This window comes from Arachis ipaensis, chromosome B9 (assembly GCF_059453495.1).
Source record: "Arachis ipaensis isolate K30076 ecotype BB chromosome B9, ASM5945349v1, whole genome shotgun sequence".
In the NCBI taxonomy this organism is placed as follows: Eukaryota; Viridiplantae; Streptophyta; class Magnoliopsida; order Fabales; family Fabaceae; genus Arachis; species Arachis ipaensis.
The window spans coordinates 156,047,181-156,065,149 of record NC_142444.1 but is presented as its reverse complement, the minus strand read 5'-3'; the positions used below and the strand labels follow the sequence as shown (position 1 = coordinate 156,065,149).

General features: G+C 33.3%; 3 protein-coding genes across 5 annotated transcripts in view; 1 reads left to right on the top strand and 2 right to left on the bottom strand.

Moving 5' to 3' along the window:
- Nucleotides 1–17,969, bottom strand: part of LOC107617766 (lysine histidine transporter 1) — a 122,262-nt gene that overhangs the window by 47,117 nt on the left and 57,176 nt on the right. The gene's annotated exons all lie outside the window — the stretch shown is intronic.
- On the top strand, nt 864–3,486 carry VAMP727 (vesicle-associated membrane protein 727). 2 transcript variants are annotated; one of them, XM_088499751.1, is made up of 6 exons: nt 864–1,055; nt 1,570–1,815; nt 1,917–2,115; nt 2,202–2,322; nt 2,982–3,044; nt 3,140–3,486. In XM_088499751.1, exons 2-6 carry the CDS (start codon nt 1,626–1,628, stop codon nt 3,281–3,283), a joined length of 717 nt encoding a protein of 238 aa, XP_088355877.1. In that variant the 5' UTR covers nt 864–1,055; nt 1,570–1,625; the 3' UTR covers nt 3,284–3,486. The 2 variants fall into 2 exon arrangements, with proteins under 2 accessions (XP_088355877.1, XP_088355878.1); XM_088499752.1 differs by having other exon boundaries at nt 911–1,055; nt 1,567–1,815.
- On the bottom strand, nt 4,322–8,700 carry LOC107618177 (coatomer subunit delta). The gene is made up of 12 exons (XM_016320166.3): nt 8,492–8,700; nt 8,299–8,353; nt 7,756–7,795; nt 7,416–7,639; nt 6,762–7,004; nt 6,474–6,648; nt 6,001–6,305; nt 5,468–5,663; nt 5,234–5,387; nt 4,978–5,040; nt 4,770–4,866; nt 4,322–4,584 (listed from the first exon to the last, which is right to left on the bottom strand). Exons 2-12 carry the CDS (start codon nt 8,299–8,301, stop codon nt 4,495–4,497), a joined length of 1,590 nt encoding a protein of 529 aa, XP_016175652.1. The 5' UTR covers nt 8,302–8,353; nt 8,492–8,700; the 3' UTR covers nt 4,322–4,494.

Below are 17,969 nucleotides of genomic sequence, written 5' to 3'. Positions count from 1 at the left end.
ATTATTCAAAAAAAATAAATATAATTAAATAATTTTGTAAAATATTTTATTCTATGGATGCATTAAAATTAAGTTCTTAATTTATAATTAACACTCTCTTTTTATCTTTTTTATTTTCAATTTTTTCAAAAATTCATTTTAAATAATGATAATTTAATCATTTAAAGTTATTTAAATTTTTTTTCCGTAGCCAAATACTTTACAGCATATATTCCTATTCCCTTAAACTACTTTATTAAAATAATAATAATAATAATAATACGACATGTCATCCGATACAATTACTCTGAAGTGGACATGTATAATAAATCTATAGAATATAGTGCGAATTTTTTACGATAAGTATGTACTAATTGCACCGTTACATCTTAAATTCTTATGAATAATACTACTACAATAATGTTTGAGAGATATTAAAATTTCAGCTCAAATAACTCAAAATTAATTTATTTAGTATTTATTAATTATAATTAAAATAATAATATAATTTTAAATATAATAAATATATAATTATAAAGATTATATATATAAAATTATAATATTAAATTAAACAAGATAAACTTAATTATGCGAATAAGTTATAACTTAAATGACATAATCTTCCTATACTCAATTAAGAAGTTGCGGATTCGAGTCTTTTATCTTTGGTAAAAAAAAGATAAACTTAATTATTATTTTTTAAATATTACGGAAATAATATGTTAACTTTTTACTTAACAAAATGTAAAAAGATCAGTATCTAATTTTAAAATCTATTCATCAAAGGTACAAAGAGTTAAAGATAATTAAATTGAGTACATGTAAACGTAAAGATAATGTCATAATAAAGAGTAATTAAATACGAAAAATAATAAAGAGTAATTAAGGAAATTATAGGAATAATTAGTGTTGCAGTAACACACTAAACCTTGTTTACCAGAATTGCTTGGCGAAGCTGATAAAGTAACCGCTGTCATCTTTTTCTCCGTCAACACCATCATTCATCACTTTCCATTTCATCTTCACTGTGCTTCCGCACCAAGCAATTTAACATCGATTTTCTCCGTTGAATTCAGGTTCCTCTCTCCCCCTTCTCCTTCTCTTTCTCTCTTTTTATTTTCTATGCGAGGGTCGATTTTTATCAGGATTCGTAGATCCCCCAGATTAGATCACAGGGTTTGGTTGGGTTTCTAGTTTTTAGACTCACTTTTGTTAAAGTTCTCTCTTTTTCTCCATTGGGTTTTTCTTGCTTAAGCTGTATTCCCCATAATATCAAAGGATCGAAGGCGAATTGGGATTGTAGTTTTATTACTCTCTGTTCATCATTTGACTGTAGATTTTGCTAGATCGAAACCGTGCATGCACCATAATTGTGAATTGGATATTTTCCTTCAGTGATTGCAAATTCTGAACCCCACCCCCCACCCCCCCATACAAAAATTCTTTTTCTGAACAGAATTTTTCATTCGGTTTAGCTTATGAATTGAACTAGAACCTAAAAACCTAATTCTTCAGTAGTTGTAGTTGTCATAACTTTTTGTGCTTTTTTTTTTTTTGGTTTTCATTTTAATTAATATCTGTTATTAGCAGGGTGAGCAGGTTATTGTGGTATTGATTGTAACTTGTGGTGGTGGTGCTTTGTGGAAATGAGTCAGAGAGGTTTAATATATAGCTTTGTTGCCAAAGGAACTGTTGTCTTAGCAGAACACACGCAATATACTGGAAATTTCAGCACCATTGCTGTTCAGTGCTTGCAGAAGCTGCCTTCAAATAGCAGCAAATACACATATTCATGTGATGGTCACACGTTTAACTTCCTCATAGATAGTGGATTTGGTATGGATTATTCTATGTTGTTTTGTGTATTATTGGCTCGGCTCTGCTGTTTTAGTTTTTTTTTTTTCCATTCAGCTGAAATGTTTCCCTCTGCTTTGCAGTTTTCCTTATTGTCGCAGATGAATCGGTTGGAAGGAGTGTTCCTTTTGTATTTCTTGAACGGGTGAAGGATGATTTTGTGAAGCGATATGGTGCGAGCATTAAGAATGACGGTGCCCATCCACTTGCTGATGACGATGAAGATGATGACTTATTCGAAGACAGATTTAGCATCGCCTATAATCTAGATCGTGAATTTGGGTTTGTATATGTTTGATCCTTTTTAAGTGTTTTTTTAACTGCTTTATGCTGCCATCTCCTTAGTATTTTCTTACCGTGTTGCTCAGACCAGCGCTTAAGGAGCATATGCAGTATTGCTTGACCCACCCGGAAGAAATAAGTAAACTATCGAAATTGAAGGCTCAGATAACCGAGGTCAAGGGAATAATGATGGACAACATTGAGAAGGTATATGACTCTAAGCTTAATGACACATACATGGACAATTCTTTTGTTGACATCAATCATACATTAACCGAGTCCTGCATCTTTGTAGAATGCTGATTTGTCTTGAATTGTACTGTTCTATCTCCATAATGTAGCCCCCTTACAATGTAAAATTAATTAATTACTAGCTTGTTCAATTAAAATTTTGAATGTTGCACCATCTTCTTTTTTATTGTTTTGAGTGTGTTGGCATGATTCTCAAGTTGCAAACCAGCAGATTTTGATAAGGTCAATCAGTATTGCATTTTACCACCTTTGCTAGTTTCTAATATCACAGTGAACAAGAATTTTAGACAATTAGGATGTAATAAACAATCTTGTTAAGGGAAGTAGAACAAAAATGAACAATTCCTTTTCGTATATGTATTTAGAAAAGGCATGCAACTTCAAACTGGCAACCATGGGTTCATGAAACAGCTTGGTGTTAAATTTCATAGCATGATACCATGTTCTTCAAAGTTTGTAATTCCATAATTTTGCATCTGGTTACTCGTAAAATGTATATGCATATCAATTCATTGGCTATGACAATTAGACCGGCACAGAGAGGATGCCAACCACTTAGTTTAGATCAATATTAAGAACTTTTAACCAACATTCGCACTCTCACTGGTCTGAAGGTTTTGGATCGTGGAGAGAAGATTGAACTTCTGGTTGACAAAACAGAAAACTTGCAATTCCAGGTATGTATGTATTTATTATTATTGTTTGAATCAAGATAATCTCTATGAAACAACTTATTAATGTGATTGTTTTTGTTTACCATTGAAAAATATAGGCCGACAGCTTTCAGAGGCAGGGGAGGCAGCTAAGAAGGAAGATGTGGCTGCAGAATCTCCAGATGAAGCTGATGGTGGGAGGAGGAATCCTTATCTTAATCATAGTATTGTGGGTTATTGCTTGTGGTGGTTTCAAGTGTTGATGGGATTTTGGAGCTATACGAAAATTGAAGTCTGAATCAGGGGGATGCACAAAACATATTCTACTTGTACATGGAATTTGGTGCTGAAAATTTGTGGTTACTATTGCTGAACCAAGCACATACATTAGACAACATAATTTAGCTGCTTGTTCATAACGTTTGTTGCTGCATTTATAATTGTATGTAATAGACCTTTAATAGTTTCTCCTTGCCTTTCTTTTGTTCAAGTAAATTATATTTGTTCCTAGTTAAAGCATTAACTAAAGCAACATGACTGGAAATGCGCTTACTAGGGTCTAGGTAGGATGAAGAAGACTACATCATATTCATATCCCAATCAATAATTCGATAAACGTGAGGTTGCATATTGATAGATTAATTGTATTCCAGTTTGGTAAGGTTTTGATTTTTTTAAAAAAAAAATAGTTTATTAAAATTAACTTTTTTAAGTATAGTTTTCTTCAAAAGTTATAATAACTATGTTTAGTAAATTAAAATAAAAACAATTTAATAAATATAAATTAAAATATTATATTTGGTAAAATTATTTTTAATATTGTAAATATTTATTATATTAAACTTTTTAACTCTGAAAAGTATTTTCATGTTTAAAAACATTTCTAGTTTTCAAAATTAAAAACATAATCACATTGTGGACCTTTCCAACAAACTTTACAAAATCAAAATTTAGTGTACCTGAATTATGCTCATACAAGTTTAATTTTAATATACTAATAATTAACAATATAGAGTTTTGGTCTATTGTTTAATTAAATTCATATACTTTGACTGAATATGAAAAATAATTACTGTTGTTTTGTTGATATGACAACTATATAAATTTCTTTTACATTAAAAAAGTATGAAAGTTAAGGACTTCCAATTTTCTCTCCTTTACTGCCTTTACCTTTAATAAAAATAAAATAATAATCTAACGGCATAGGCTTAGGTCGTTGGGACTGTACCACTCATGATTTACTTGTCTTTCACTTATTATAGCAGAAGAGGGAGGTAAATGGGTTAGGACATGCTACTCCATAGAGTAAACAGACACTAAAGTTTGGGATTAATTGAGATAATTCATACATATTGGCTGGTCTTAAGAAATAAAACTGAAGTATGAAGTCATGAATAGTAACGAATAAAGTAACTTAAAACGGCCTTTCATACAACAATCACAATCATAAAAGCAAAACTGTTATCGAAGCTAATCACACAACTTGGTAGTTTTCTGTGATCAACTGCGTTCTCTGAGCATATTTGGGTTGATTGCCCCCCTTAAGTGGTATGATGTTAGCAACCTGCACAGAGAAATAGATGAGAAAAGGAATGTATCAAAAAAAGTATAAATACCTATTAAATAAATTCTCACTCTGGTGAGTAATGGAGATGATTTCATCGAGATAAATTTGACACATCATTCAAATAACACCATAAATCCATGGCCACAATTAATGTTGAATGGAAATACATGATTCAAACCAACCTTCAGGTCACTAAATGTGTCGGTTGCCATAAAACGGACTGAAATGGGAAAGAATGCTGATGAGTCTGCTTGGGGAACAACAAACTCCATTGACCCACTGCCAAATATATGTTGAAAAATCAGACAAGCAATTCAAATATAGAACGAGTACACATCATTACACCATTAGTTAACTCTGAAAAACCATGCCTCTCAGAATTTAACATACCTGCGGTTTGAATTATCAATCAGAAGGATAGACCACTCCAAAATAGAATTCCTAGAGTCATACCTGAAAAGCCAGTTTTAATAGGACATTGTAAAGAGCAAGAATGTTAAAATAGAAAAAATATGAGAGCAAAACCATTATATGTACCATAGAAGATTGCTACAAAATTGATTTAATGCAAACTTCAATGCAACACAAGGCTCATGTTTGTCCCTGGTACTTAATTAGTTGAAAACAAGGGGAAAAAATTCCATACCTCCATTCACCATCAATCTGGTTAACAGTTGGTGCTTCTCTAAGTGCAGGTAGAGGAACCGAGACCACTACGTTCCGCAGCTCAAACATTGATGAAGCTTCGTATTCAATGCTGACGTAAGTTTCATTTCCAGAAGATGAGGGCCAGCAGTTTACTGCAACACATAGTTATTGACGACATGAGCTATTAATACATAGAACAAAGTCAAATCAAATCAGCTATAAATAAACTCACTTGTCAGAGGCACCATTGATTCATCAGTGCTTTGCATTCTCCACTTTAGGAGGCCAACACCAGCTTCACTGCCTTGACCAGTGGGGAAAGGCCTATTGGGATCTTTTAACCCTAGGATATTTTCATTGGCAAATAAATCTTTGTTCATGTTAGGATGTGTCTTGAAGGAGATGGCTTGATTTTCACCAGTTTGGACCTGCAAAAACAAGGCACAACATGCAGGCCCAATTAACTGTTTTCCCCAATCAATATATGCATTTAAAACCAGCCTTTATAGGGAAAGACAAACAAGTAAACACTACAAGCAACTAAGGATGAAGCCACTTATGAGAGAAACAATACAAATATAACTGGGCAAATAGAAAACTAAACTATCAGGGAATTGTAATTGAAACTTAGAAAGACATCTTAATTAGCAGAGCAAGTAACATTTTTCCTATCAGGGAATTCAAGAAAAGATTACTCAGAATATCTAGGCCAGAAGGAAGCCTACCCAGCAGGAAGACTTAAGGTGAGAGAGTGGAAAGCGTTACCTGAACTTGAATATGTGCATCCTCTTGGTTAAGAATTTGAAGCGATAATGTTCCTTGAACATCAAAATTACTTACTCCACCATCTCGTTTTAGAGTCACATTTAGTTTCTCCTCAACAGTTAGTGTGATGGGATCAGTAAGTGGTGCGGCAGCTGCCCGAGACGGACCAACTTTTGGCTGAACATCTTCAACAATGACCTCACCTTCTGCTTTCAATGATTCTAAAAATTGATTTGTCCTTTGTGATTTACCAAGCTTCATTCCAAGACCCTTGGGAGGAGCAGTGGCAGCCGAAGTTGGACGGCCTAAGGAACAGAATGGCAATTAACATAAAAGAAAACAAAATACTCTTTACTTACAACATGCTCATTCAAACATGGAATAAATCAAATCCAGGACAGCATGTGTCAATGTCATTAACATAACATATTTCAGCATTCTACACTAATTCATGGAAATGTATGAAAGCCAACCTTTAGACTTTGTAGAAAAGGAATCAATGTCAGTAGTCATTCCAAAACCTGAGCCACTTCCAAAACCAGTTCCACTGCTAGATATGCTCAAATCATTAAAGCCACTTTCAATTCTTCCCGAGCCCATAGACTGTAATGGGCCAAATCCACCTTTATCACCTCTGTTCTTTTCAATCTGCAGAGTACATGAGAATTTAATTAAATGACATGCACCTCCAGAATTTAAATAATAGTAATTTATTTATTTACTGAAGAGAACAAAGGAAAAAGAAAAACCTCCAGTCATACCTTGCTCTTATCAATCTCACTAGCTTTACGCTTCATAACATCCTTTGTTTCATTAATTTTGCTCTGCATAACCAGCTTGTGTAGTTTCTCTTCATGACTCTCCATCTCACAGTATTGCTTAACTTGTGCAACAGTGACATTCTCCTTGTGGCCAAGAGAGATGACTTCATCAAAGGCAAAAATCAGCTCAAATGCATTTTTGCAAATACCTTCCTCATCGAGGGAATAAGAATACTCAGGCACCTAAAAAATATTAAGGAATGCAAAAACTATAATCACAACAGTTTGGCAGATGTCTAATTAATGGCCTAAAAATGTCCAACAAAATCTAACATATGTTCCTACTAAAGCCCATTTCATTATCCTAAACCCTCCTGGGCCTTACTGTACAAAACAATATTACTTAATTTTGTGTCCAAATCAATGCAAAAGAATAGGGTTAAATAAATGTACCAAAGAAAGTGCAAGAAAAACACAAAAGGGCTGGAAACGTAGTACATAAGAGTAGATGACATAGGGGAAAGGCTATAGATTCAGGCCACTAAGTTATACCAATTTAAAGTGAAGGCCATATTGCTCCTAATCACGCAAAAGAAGTAAGACCAAACAAATGGAAACAAAGGCATCAAACTCAAAGTATCAGAAAAAGGATACAAGTTTGGAGAGAAGTCTCAGAGTTTCTAAATCTTCCAGTATGTTGCTTTGTTTGTTTGTCACAAGAAGTAGATAGAGTGCTTCTATTGGCTGGTAAACATAGCGCACATTCTCGGTCTCAACGTAAGTGTGCTGTTTTCCGGTGCCAATCAATTTCGGAAAAGCTGCCAGAAGGCCCTCAATCCTTATACGAGACATATCAACAAACTGCCTAGAAACCAGAACTGCATCCAAAAGAAAGAAGCCCTTGTCAGTGCAACAGCAATTTCTAATCCATATTCATTTAGGCACCACCTAACTGAGCATCAATTCAAGACATAGCCGTGATCTGAAAACTCACCTTTACCAGATTTGCCCACAATGGATGCAGCAAGTACAACCTATATAGGTGAAAAAAATTCAGAACATAAATTCAAAGTTGTATAAGCTAATTCAAGCAAATAGAAAGAAAGACTGTAGTATTCCCCAACCCAGTTAAATGCATCATTTTGCAAAGGAATCCAGCACTGCCCCAACCTCACAATTTTGGCTACGCTCAATGGGCAAGTAACTTGCATATAATCTAATTCATCACCAATTTTGTACGAAATAGAATTTACAGCAACCTATCATAGCTAAATTTGAGGAGAAAGGGAAATAACACCGGGTATCATAAGCTAAATCAGAAGATCCAACAGTAATCTTGAAGAACATTCAAATACAAACCTCAACATGAATAGATCTCAATTATAAGGCAAGTGTGTATAATTACACAACACGAAGCCAATGTAAATGTAACGCCAGATCACAGATTCAAATTACATGCACATATCAAAATTGTAGCTGATAGAGAAGCCTAAAATAAATATCGAAGTGCGGGATTGTGAGGAAACAAAAGGATTACCATGTTTGCGTTCGATCTTTGAAACGATGGAAGTGATTATTGTCTCAAATTGAATCTGACAAGAAAACAAAGTCCATAACAGTGTTAGGAGCCATGAGATCAGATCGTGAGACGAGAAGAATGTGCAGTGAGGGCAAGTGAATGAAGAACTCGAAGAGAGAATACAGAAAATAGAAAGAGAAATAGATGTTACCGGAACGCGATCTGAAATTCGGAAGCGCAGATCTAAATGGAGGGGACTGAAACACAGCTCAAACAGAAGCAGGAAAATGGAGCTCGTAAGCGAAGACGAGGGTGATGATGTAGTGGAGAGCCTGATACGGTGCGTTTTACCTCAACTGGTTGCATTTTTTGTTTTCTTGGTATGAATATTATTTTATTTTATTTTCAAAGTCCTACTCCTAAGTTCGAATCCAAGTCTTTTTTTTTTTTTTTTGGTTACCTGTGAGGCATGATAAATGTCTTTTTTGTTATATACAGGGCTTACAGAGCTTCAAGCCCAAAGAGGAAACTTGACATAAACAAAAAGTTTAAAGAAATGAGACAAAAAAAAAAAAAAAAAAAACTAACTTGAATTTGTCTGATGGTTAACTCACTAATTCACTTAAATAACTGTCGAAATTGGCTAAAAGAAACAACTTTCAAGGATTTCAATCTCACATTATGCATGTAATAATTTATTGGTCATCTACAACCTGCAAATCATTAAATAGGATTTTGATCCGTAACAAATTAATCTTTCACCTACCTTCAAATCATTAAAAAGTCTACAAAAATTCACAAAGTTTAATTTGATTTACCTTCAATATTTGAAGCATTTTAATTTCATCATCAACATTTTAATAGTATTTTAAATTTGATAAAGAAAACTACAAAACTTCAAAGATGGCGGCAAAATTGGAACAAAATGCAAATATTAAGGGCATTTTTCTACTTTTTTTTCTAATAAAAAAAAGTTGTGAACCAATTTTTTTAAAAAAAAAAAAATCTTATTAAATTAGAAGATGAATTTATCTATCTATTTAGAGTATTTTAATGTTTCTAAATTTAATTATAAATGGAAACTCGATAACTCGATTAGCTGTAAAACTACAACTATGCTATAGTCTATATGTACATTAAACTCAGTCATCAAAATCAATCACAGTATAAAATATATATTAGAATATAAATATATATTAAAAATAAATTAAACCACACATGTATCATACAAATATATTAATAACTGATTTTAGTAGTTAATTTTAATATACAAATAATATTTTTGGTAAAACTAAAATTGAACAGTATTTAAAAACACTCCAAATTTGTCTATCTTATAATTATGATAATTAGGTTATGCCCTTTAGTTCTTCCTTATCTTTTAGTATTTTCTCCTTTTCTTATTGGAATAACGATTTTCTTTAGTGATGTATCATAATTTTATTCGTATTTCCGTTAGACGTATCTCAATGAGTTTATAAGTATTTTTATATATCGATTTCAGAGTATTAATTCAAAAAATTTTAGGTTCTTTAGATTCTAATTCTTTCTTATAATAATTTTTTTAGATTTTTTTATTGTGAGTTTGGAGTTAATTCAGATCAATATCTATCTATCATAAATTCTAATTTGAAGAGAATACTCTTTTATTTTCTCTATTTTTTTCCTTTGCCCAAAACAGTAATAATACTTAAACTTGAAATCTTATGTATTAGACAATAGTCATGATGCATTCCAATTGCTACGCAAATCAAACTCATGCCCCCGCAAGGTACGATTTTTACTTTCGGAGTAAATAGACAAAAATACTTGATAGATAAATATATACTCTAATTATTCAAAATATTTAATGTATATACGAAATATTAGTAAATTATGGACAAAAATGACAGATCGTTAGTAGAGCTCCATTTCCATTAAGTTTACCACTTACGTGGTTATATAGCGTGACAAGGTAAACTCTTTAGTGAAATTTAAATAAAAATTAATTAATTTAAAAAAATAAAAAAAATTAAAAATCCCAAAAAATAACGCTATTTTTTATCCCAATTGCAGGAACTTGTAAAATCAAGAAATGAGAGGTAAAGTTTAGTCTAAATTTGAGAGTAAATCAAGATTACTTTGTCAACAAAATAACTTTAGTGATACCGATAAATCTTTTGTTGGAGATGTGATAAGAAAAAAAAAACAAAAAAATATCTTTTTAATGGTGGCAGATACTATCATGCCATGAATGTTGTGCTGTTAAAATCACGAGTGGTGAAGAACTTAAATAGATAGTTCTTACAGTATTCACGTTATAATATAATTTGTGTACACTAACTATTCTGCCTCTACTATTAATAGAAATTTTTATTAACGTTGATTTGTTCTTCTTTCTTCCAATTTTATGTAGAATAAAAAGGGTAAAGTACTAAATTGGTTCTTATATTTGGACGTAATTTAGTCCTTAAGGTTTAAAATGTCATATTTGAATTCAAAAAAGTTTCATTTAGCATCAATTTAGTCTCACAGTGAGGTCAAACTTAAATAATTAACGGAATGTCCTACATAACAACAGTACAAGAACAAAATCGATAATCTGGAGAACAAATACAAGCTCAAGAGGCACAAAATCAACCGTTGATGCATCAATACATTTATTTATTATTTTTTTATAATATAAACAAAAAATTTTCTATAAAACTAAAGAGAATGATAAATAAATATATTGATGTATCAACGGTTGATTTTGTGTCTCTGGAGTTTGTACTTGTTCTCCAAATTATTGATTTTGTTCTTGCACTATTGTTATGTAGGACATTCCGTTAATTATTTAATTTTGACCTCAATGTGGGACTAAATTGATGCTAAATGAAATTTTTTTTATTCAAATAGAACACTTTAAACCTTAAAAATTAAAACAGAATTACGCCCAAACATAAGAGACTAATTTAATACTTTATCCAGAATAAAAATTAGAGATGAGATGTGATTATTTGATTTAAGTTGATGAATTTAAAGATGAATGTAAGGAGAAAAGTATTTTTGATGGAGGCTTATTACACTAGTCACAAGTCACAACCTAAAAAAGACAATGTAGAGAATGACAGGAATGACTCCCATGCAAAAGGGATTGCTATGATGAATTCATAAATTAATAATCTAAGGATAGTGATAATTGGTTTGTATATTGGTGTGGAAATATTGGTATTGATGAGCTTACCTCATAAATTAGGGCACCAAATACTCTTTAGGATTTTTTTTTTTTATTTCTTAAATTAGCTAATTTTCACATAAGCCTCGCTAAAGAGTCTATCTTGTCACGTTATATAATTACGTAGAGAGTAACTTAACGAAAATAGAGTCTCATTAATAGCGTATTATGTTTGTCCATCATTACTAATCTTTCGTATGTATATTAAGTATTTCGAATAATTGGGATATACATTAGTCCACCCAAAAATCTTTCGTGTATATTTTTATCCGTTTACTCATACGTTGATTTAATTGCTCTCTCGGTCTGAGTTTTTATAATTTTATTGAACTTTCAATTAGGTTTTTATATTTTTTTAAAAATTAAATTTCTATACTATATTTAATTTTATAATCAAATTTCCATAACAATAAATATAAAAAAAAACATTTATATAATGTGAATTTACTACTTTACCTATATCATATACCTTATAAAAAGCTTCTTACATACTTTTTGTAAGTTTTCACCACTTTTTTTATGATCATATAAGAATATTGATTTACCATTGATTAATAATCAGTGACAGATTCTGTCTTATTAGTTTTCTCTCTTTTTGAGGATATTAAAATAATTTTTTTATGTTAGGTAGACTTTTAAAATGGAACCAGAACTTACAGTAAAGAACGAAAAAAAATACAACAGCACAGTGAGGCAAACATTATTTACAATTTTCATATCCCTACAAAAGAAGAAGGAAAAGAAAAAAATATTGTCGTCAGAGTTGTAGCCTCAATCAATTTGCCCTTACATATCAAGCTCGAGCAGCATCCCTTCCTTTTCCTTCTCCAATTCCCAATCCAAGCAAAGCTCGAATCCTGAGTCCACCGAATAGAATTTGTCGTCCCACAGTCATGGCCACCAATGTGGTCACTCCACTTCCTTGTTCTCGTCCTCATCCTTCATATCCATTAAGAACTCCTCCGGCTTCGCCCACAACTATCGAATTATGATGGCATTGATTCTCTTTGCCATGTTCCTCTGTAGTGAGCTCAAAGGTTATCTCCTTCTTCGACGTGTAGCTCACACTCGTATTCTCCCAACTCTGTGCCACACCACTTTCCTCTTCGACATCTGGTGCTCCCTCAACTTCTATTGCTTCTCTCTCGAAAATCCTTCCATCACCCTTTCTCTCAAGTGCATCCTCTTTGCCTTCGCCCTTATCTCACCTTCTCTATTTTCATTTGGCCACTATCTCGAGGAAGAATGTTCGTGGAGAATCCATAGAAGGTTGAGAGTGTGAATGTGAGAGAATGTTGAGGTTTTTTTGAAATTTAAGAAAAAAAAAGTGTGTTGTCGTTTAAGAATAGTGCTTTTATGTGTGTTATATTTAGGTTTAATTACTCTGCAGGTCCCTATAGTTTCACCGAATTTTCAATTAGGTCCCTATACTTTTTTTCTTTTTAATTGGGTCCCTGTACCTTTTTTTTTTCAATTAAGTCCCTACCGTCAGTGTACCGTTTGAGATAACAGAATATTCTTCATAAAAAAGGAATATTCTTGGCAATTAGCTGTAGAGGCTTGGTGAAGTAATTTGAATTTTTTTCTAATACCCAAATAACCCCTCGCATTTCATTCCTAAGAAAAAAAGAAACCCTAAGTTTCTCTTGTCTTCTCCGTCTCCTGCCTCCGTCGACGGCGTGTGTGTCTGCCATCGACTGCAATGGACGGTTGTTGATGTCCCCTCCGTCGCCTTCTCTCTGCGCTGGGCCCTTGTGCGTTGTTGTTGTCAGAGGTCTTCTCCACGGTTTGTCCGGCCAAGGCGTCTTCGTTCCGTCGCGGTGAAGGCCCTCGCCTGGAGTCACCGTGCCACACGTTGCCGAGCCTCCGACCACGCCTCTGCTCTATCTCCCTGCAGTCGAAGTTTCTGCAAGTAAGTGACAAAGAAAAAAGCCTAATTTTTTCAGTATTAAAAGTTGATATTTATGTATTTTTTCAAAAAAAAAAATATGGCATTGTTTGACTGTTGTTGCTGTGATGGTGATGCTTTAAATGGATTCTACTTCTATTTTTATTAAATAAATTTTGCTTTCAATGAGAGATTTGTGAAAGTGTGATGTATGCTGATGGTTTCAACTTATGAAAGTCTGAACCTTTTTTTCAAATTATGTGATTGAATGGAGCTACTATGGTATTGGATGATGAATTTTGTTTATTCTTGAATATTGATTGTTGTGGCTGTGCTGATGTTGCTTTAAATAGATTATGTTTCTATTTTTAATACCTGCAGGGATGGGGGACTCAGATTTTACCATAGACATACAAAAGGTTAGCATTTGCTATTTAAATCTGTATGAATCTGCTGTGTAAATGGTTAAGCAATCCATTAGAACTTCAGGAGCTCATAAACCAAGTAATTTAGTAAATATGTAGCACTTATCTTGTAAAATTGAACTTTTACTATGGCAATCTCTCTTGTAAAATTGTCTCTTATTTTATCATCTTAGTGAAAATGTAGTATGTGTATGATTTAGTAGTTGTCTTAGCTAGTTTGCTCTTAATTTTTTTTTCTCATTACACACTTTTGCATTTCTCATAGTGGTTTTATGTTCTTGAAATCTGTTTATATTGATCATATCTTGAATATTTTATCTTATTCCCCCCCCCATGGTTTATATTTTAGCATTATTGTTCCACTAACTGATTGTGATGAACTAAGAAAGAGATCTCATTACTTCTTTGTTATGTTCAATCAAATGAGAATTAGTGTTTTAATTGAATCAAATAATTTACTGTCATCAAGACTAAACTATGCAGAATACTATAGTATATTTCTAGAGAATTTACGTGATATATAAGACCTTTTGGCCACATATACTTTCCACAAGCTTAAGGAATTACTAGTCTTATTCTTGTAGTCATTAGGTGTGTGTTTCCGTGTACATTATTTGTTATAGAATGAATGCTGACAAAATTGAATCACTTGCCTCTGCCTTCTGTAACTAGGAAGTATATTGAACCACAAATAAAGTGTATAGTTACATAATAGTTGTGGTATGGTTACTGCTGCATTGAATCAAGGTTCATCAAAAGATGTGAATTGCATAAGCGAGCTATAACTCAACTTCAATTTACAACTTTATTAGATATGTTGTTCTGTTTTAAGTATGAATTATATATGATATGTTGCAACTGCTGAAAACTGAAATATTTATCATATGTTGCTGCCTTTTATAAGTGAATTATATATGATATGTTGCAGCTCTATGAAAAATTATTATATATGATATGATGCAGCTATATGAATCTGAATTATATATGATGTGCTGCAGGGTTTGATGCAAGTTTTTCAAGAGATGATGCCAGTGTTAGAGCATCGACTATGCTTGAGACATCTGTATGCCGCCACACCTGCTGTTGCTATCTCCACTCAACCACCTCCCATACTTGCAACTTCAGCTTCTCAGGCTCCAACCACATCCACCGGTGCAGTGGCTCCAACCACAGCCACCTCACAACAAGCCTTACCTCTTGAAGGGCCAGCCTCTTAGCCTCTCCTAGCTGTGGCAAGTGCAAAATCTCACCAAGCACCTAGAGTATTTTCTCAACCTTTACCAAAGACAAAGGTGTTTAGTGTGAGAAAAAGTGGGCGGCTGAAGTTAGGAGTGATGAAGCAAAAAAGGGCACCTAGTCTACATATAGACCTAAGTGATGACTGAAGTCTCTTTATATTTATAGTTAGGGTTGTTGGGGTTGCTGTTAAATAGTATATATTGTGATGATTTGTGTCTATGTGACCACTGTTTATTATGTGGATAGGACCACTATTTTGATATTTTGTAATCAGGTTGGACCACTTTTAATTGTTGCACTTCTTGAATCTTTATTTTGGATTAGCTATATGTGGCATATTATATGATCACTTATGTTATGATATTTTGTGTAAGTATGGTTTACAGGAACACTTAATGAAAATATTTGTAGCATATTTTCTGGCCACTTCTTGCTGTAAGTTGTTGTCAATTGTGAAAATTTAAATATTTACATTGATAAAGTTGCTTCTCAACTATTATTTGTTATACACACAAAATATATCAAAGTACAAAATTGATTCAAACTAAACATAATTAACTTTAATTGGATTGAAGCCATACAATCTCTTATATTACAACTTCATAGCACAGATAACTCTAAACTCTTGCAAACCACATTCCAATTATTAAGACTAGCAAAAACATAAATAGCATATATTGCATTTTACATTGAATTTTTATATTGTCATCCAACCTCCCAACTTGTTATTGGAGAATATTCAACTCATCACATAATCTACCCACACAAGCATCTATTTCTTTGGCTTCAACAATTAATCTCTCCATCTCCACGTTTAGCCTCTCTATCTTTCTTTCTTGTGCATCCAATTTCCACATTTCAGCTTCCAACTTAGCAGAATTTTGTGTTCCAACAACTCCAACAGCAGCAGCAGACACGTTACTTCTTGCACCAACTTCATCAACCCACTCAAAAAATTTGCATCTTCTGTTAGGGCAAGAAATAAATCTTCTATTAGGACTCTTTGTTGTTCCTGAAATTTGAAGACTCAGAGTGTCACCACAAAAATAGTGAACCCGCCTTTCCTTTTTCTTTGGCCATCCATTCTTTGCACCGTCATCAACCTCAATCCAATCAAAATCATCAATTCACTCAAAAAAGTTGCATTTTGGTATCTTTCCACAAGTAACATACCTCCTACCATGGTCAGAAACGGCTGAGGAACGGCGGACGGTTACTGCCTCTCCACAGAAACACAGGTGTCTTCTTTCCTTCGAGTACGAGCTCCTGGAAACACACAGCTTCCCGAAGAAAGAATGAATGAGGTTCCTTGACTATGAGCCATAAATTTAGAGAATATGAAAATTGAAAATGGAAAAATGAGAAGAAGAGAAACCTCAGATACTTCAACGAGATTGTTTATAGGGAGACGACAGGGGTAAATAAGTCATTCCACAGCTCACTAACGTTTTTTTTTAACGTCAAACGTTAACAGGGACTTAATTGAAAAAAATAAGGTACAGGGATCCAATTAAAAAAAATTATAGGGACCTAATTGAAAATTCAGTGAAACTATAGAGACCTGCAGAGTAATTAAACCTTATATTTATTTTGTTTAATAGAATATTATGTTAACTCTAATTTTTTTTATCACAGTAGAGATTTAATTACAAAATTCGACATGGCAGAGGAACCTAATTAAAAAAATTATAACGACCTAATTGAAAATTTAGTAAAATTACAAAGATTAACAAATAGAATATATAATTAAATATTTTACTTTTTAAGAGGCACAAAAATGTGTAATTTATTCCAAACCTCCAACCACCTTTTTTAAACGGAATTTTTTTATTTGAATTAAATAAATATAGAAATTACAAAAATACATAAAATATGAAGTAATTACCTAAATGCATAATGTATCACATCTCGGATACTGAAGAAAAAAATTAGAAAATAATAATATCTCGGGTGCTGAGACCCCGTTCTGTGACACAACGACAGCGTGACATATCTTGGGTGCATCCATGGATACGTGCACGAAGACATGTTGCATGCTCACTCTTGCATGGATGATCGCAGGTGTGTGGAAGGGGCTGGCGTGTGGCACGCCCACTTAAGGAGGCACGATGGCATGCAAGTGGCGCGTGGAATGTGGCATGCCAATGGTGGTGGATGATGGCGTGTGGTTGGTGTGCCACGCCCTTGAGGATGCTTAAAGGAGGCTCCCTGAATGTTGGCCCAGCATGCCACGCCAAGGAGTGGCATGGCACGCCCAAAGAAGGAAGTTGCAGGAGTGTAGAGTCAACCTTAGGCGTGTAGAATGACGTGCCACGCCGGTTTTGGACGCTGTTTTTACGAGCTAAAATGTGAGAGTCGTTTATGACCCAAACTGAACGTCCACTATAAACATATACATATCGTTTTAAATATTTGGATGTTAACTTTTTAACTCCACTAAAACTGTCTCATTTGAACTTTTGTAAATCAAGTTATGCTTACTTGAGTATGAAGAGTTCATGATTGACAACATTTACAAATTCTCTTTAAAGGCGTTGTACTTCCTTGGGGCTTATTTGCTTGTTCCTCGTCTTCTTTTGTCTTTCTTAAAATCTTTTAACAATCTCCTAAACATATTAAAGCTTAAAGCAATTTCAAAAAATATTGATTAAAGCACAAGAATATCAATTATAATAAGAAAATCATGAACTCTATTCAAGTAAATAATAGAGAAAATAACTAAAGATGCTTGTGTATCAGCTAGCATTGAAAGGATTGTCTAGCTGCATTACGTCCAAATTCAAAGTGTGATAATGACTTGAAACTTCTGACAATTGAGGAATGGGCAAAGGAGGAGGCAGGAGAAACCGAGCATCACTGCCGGTGGGAGTCTCCGGTACATACTCATCAGAGGAAGAAGTCTCGTTAGACGACATGGACCTGGCAATATAATCTAAATCAT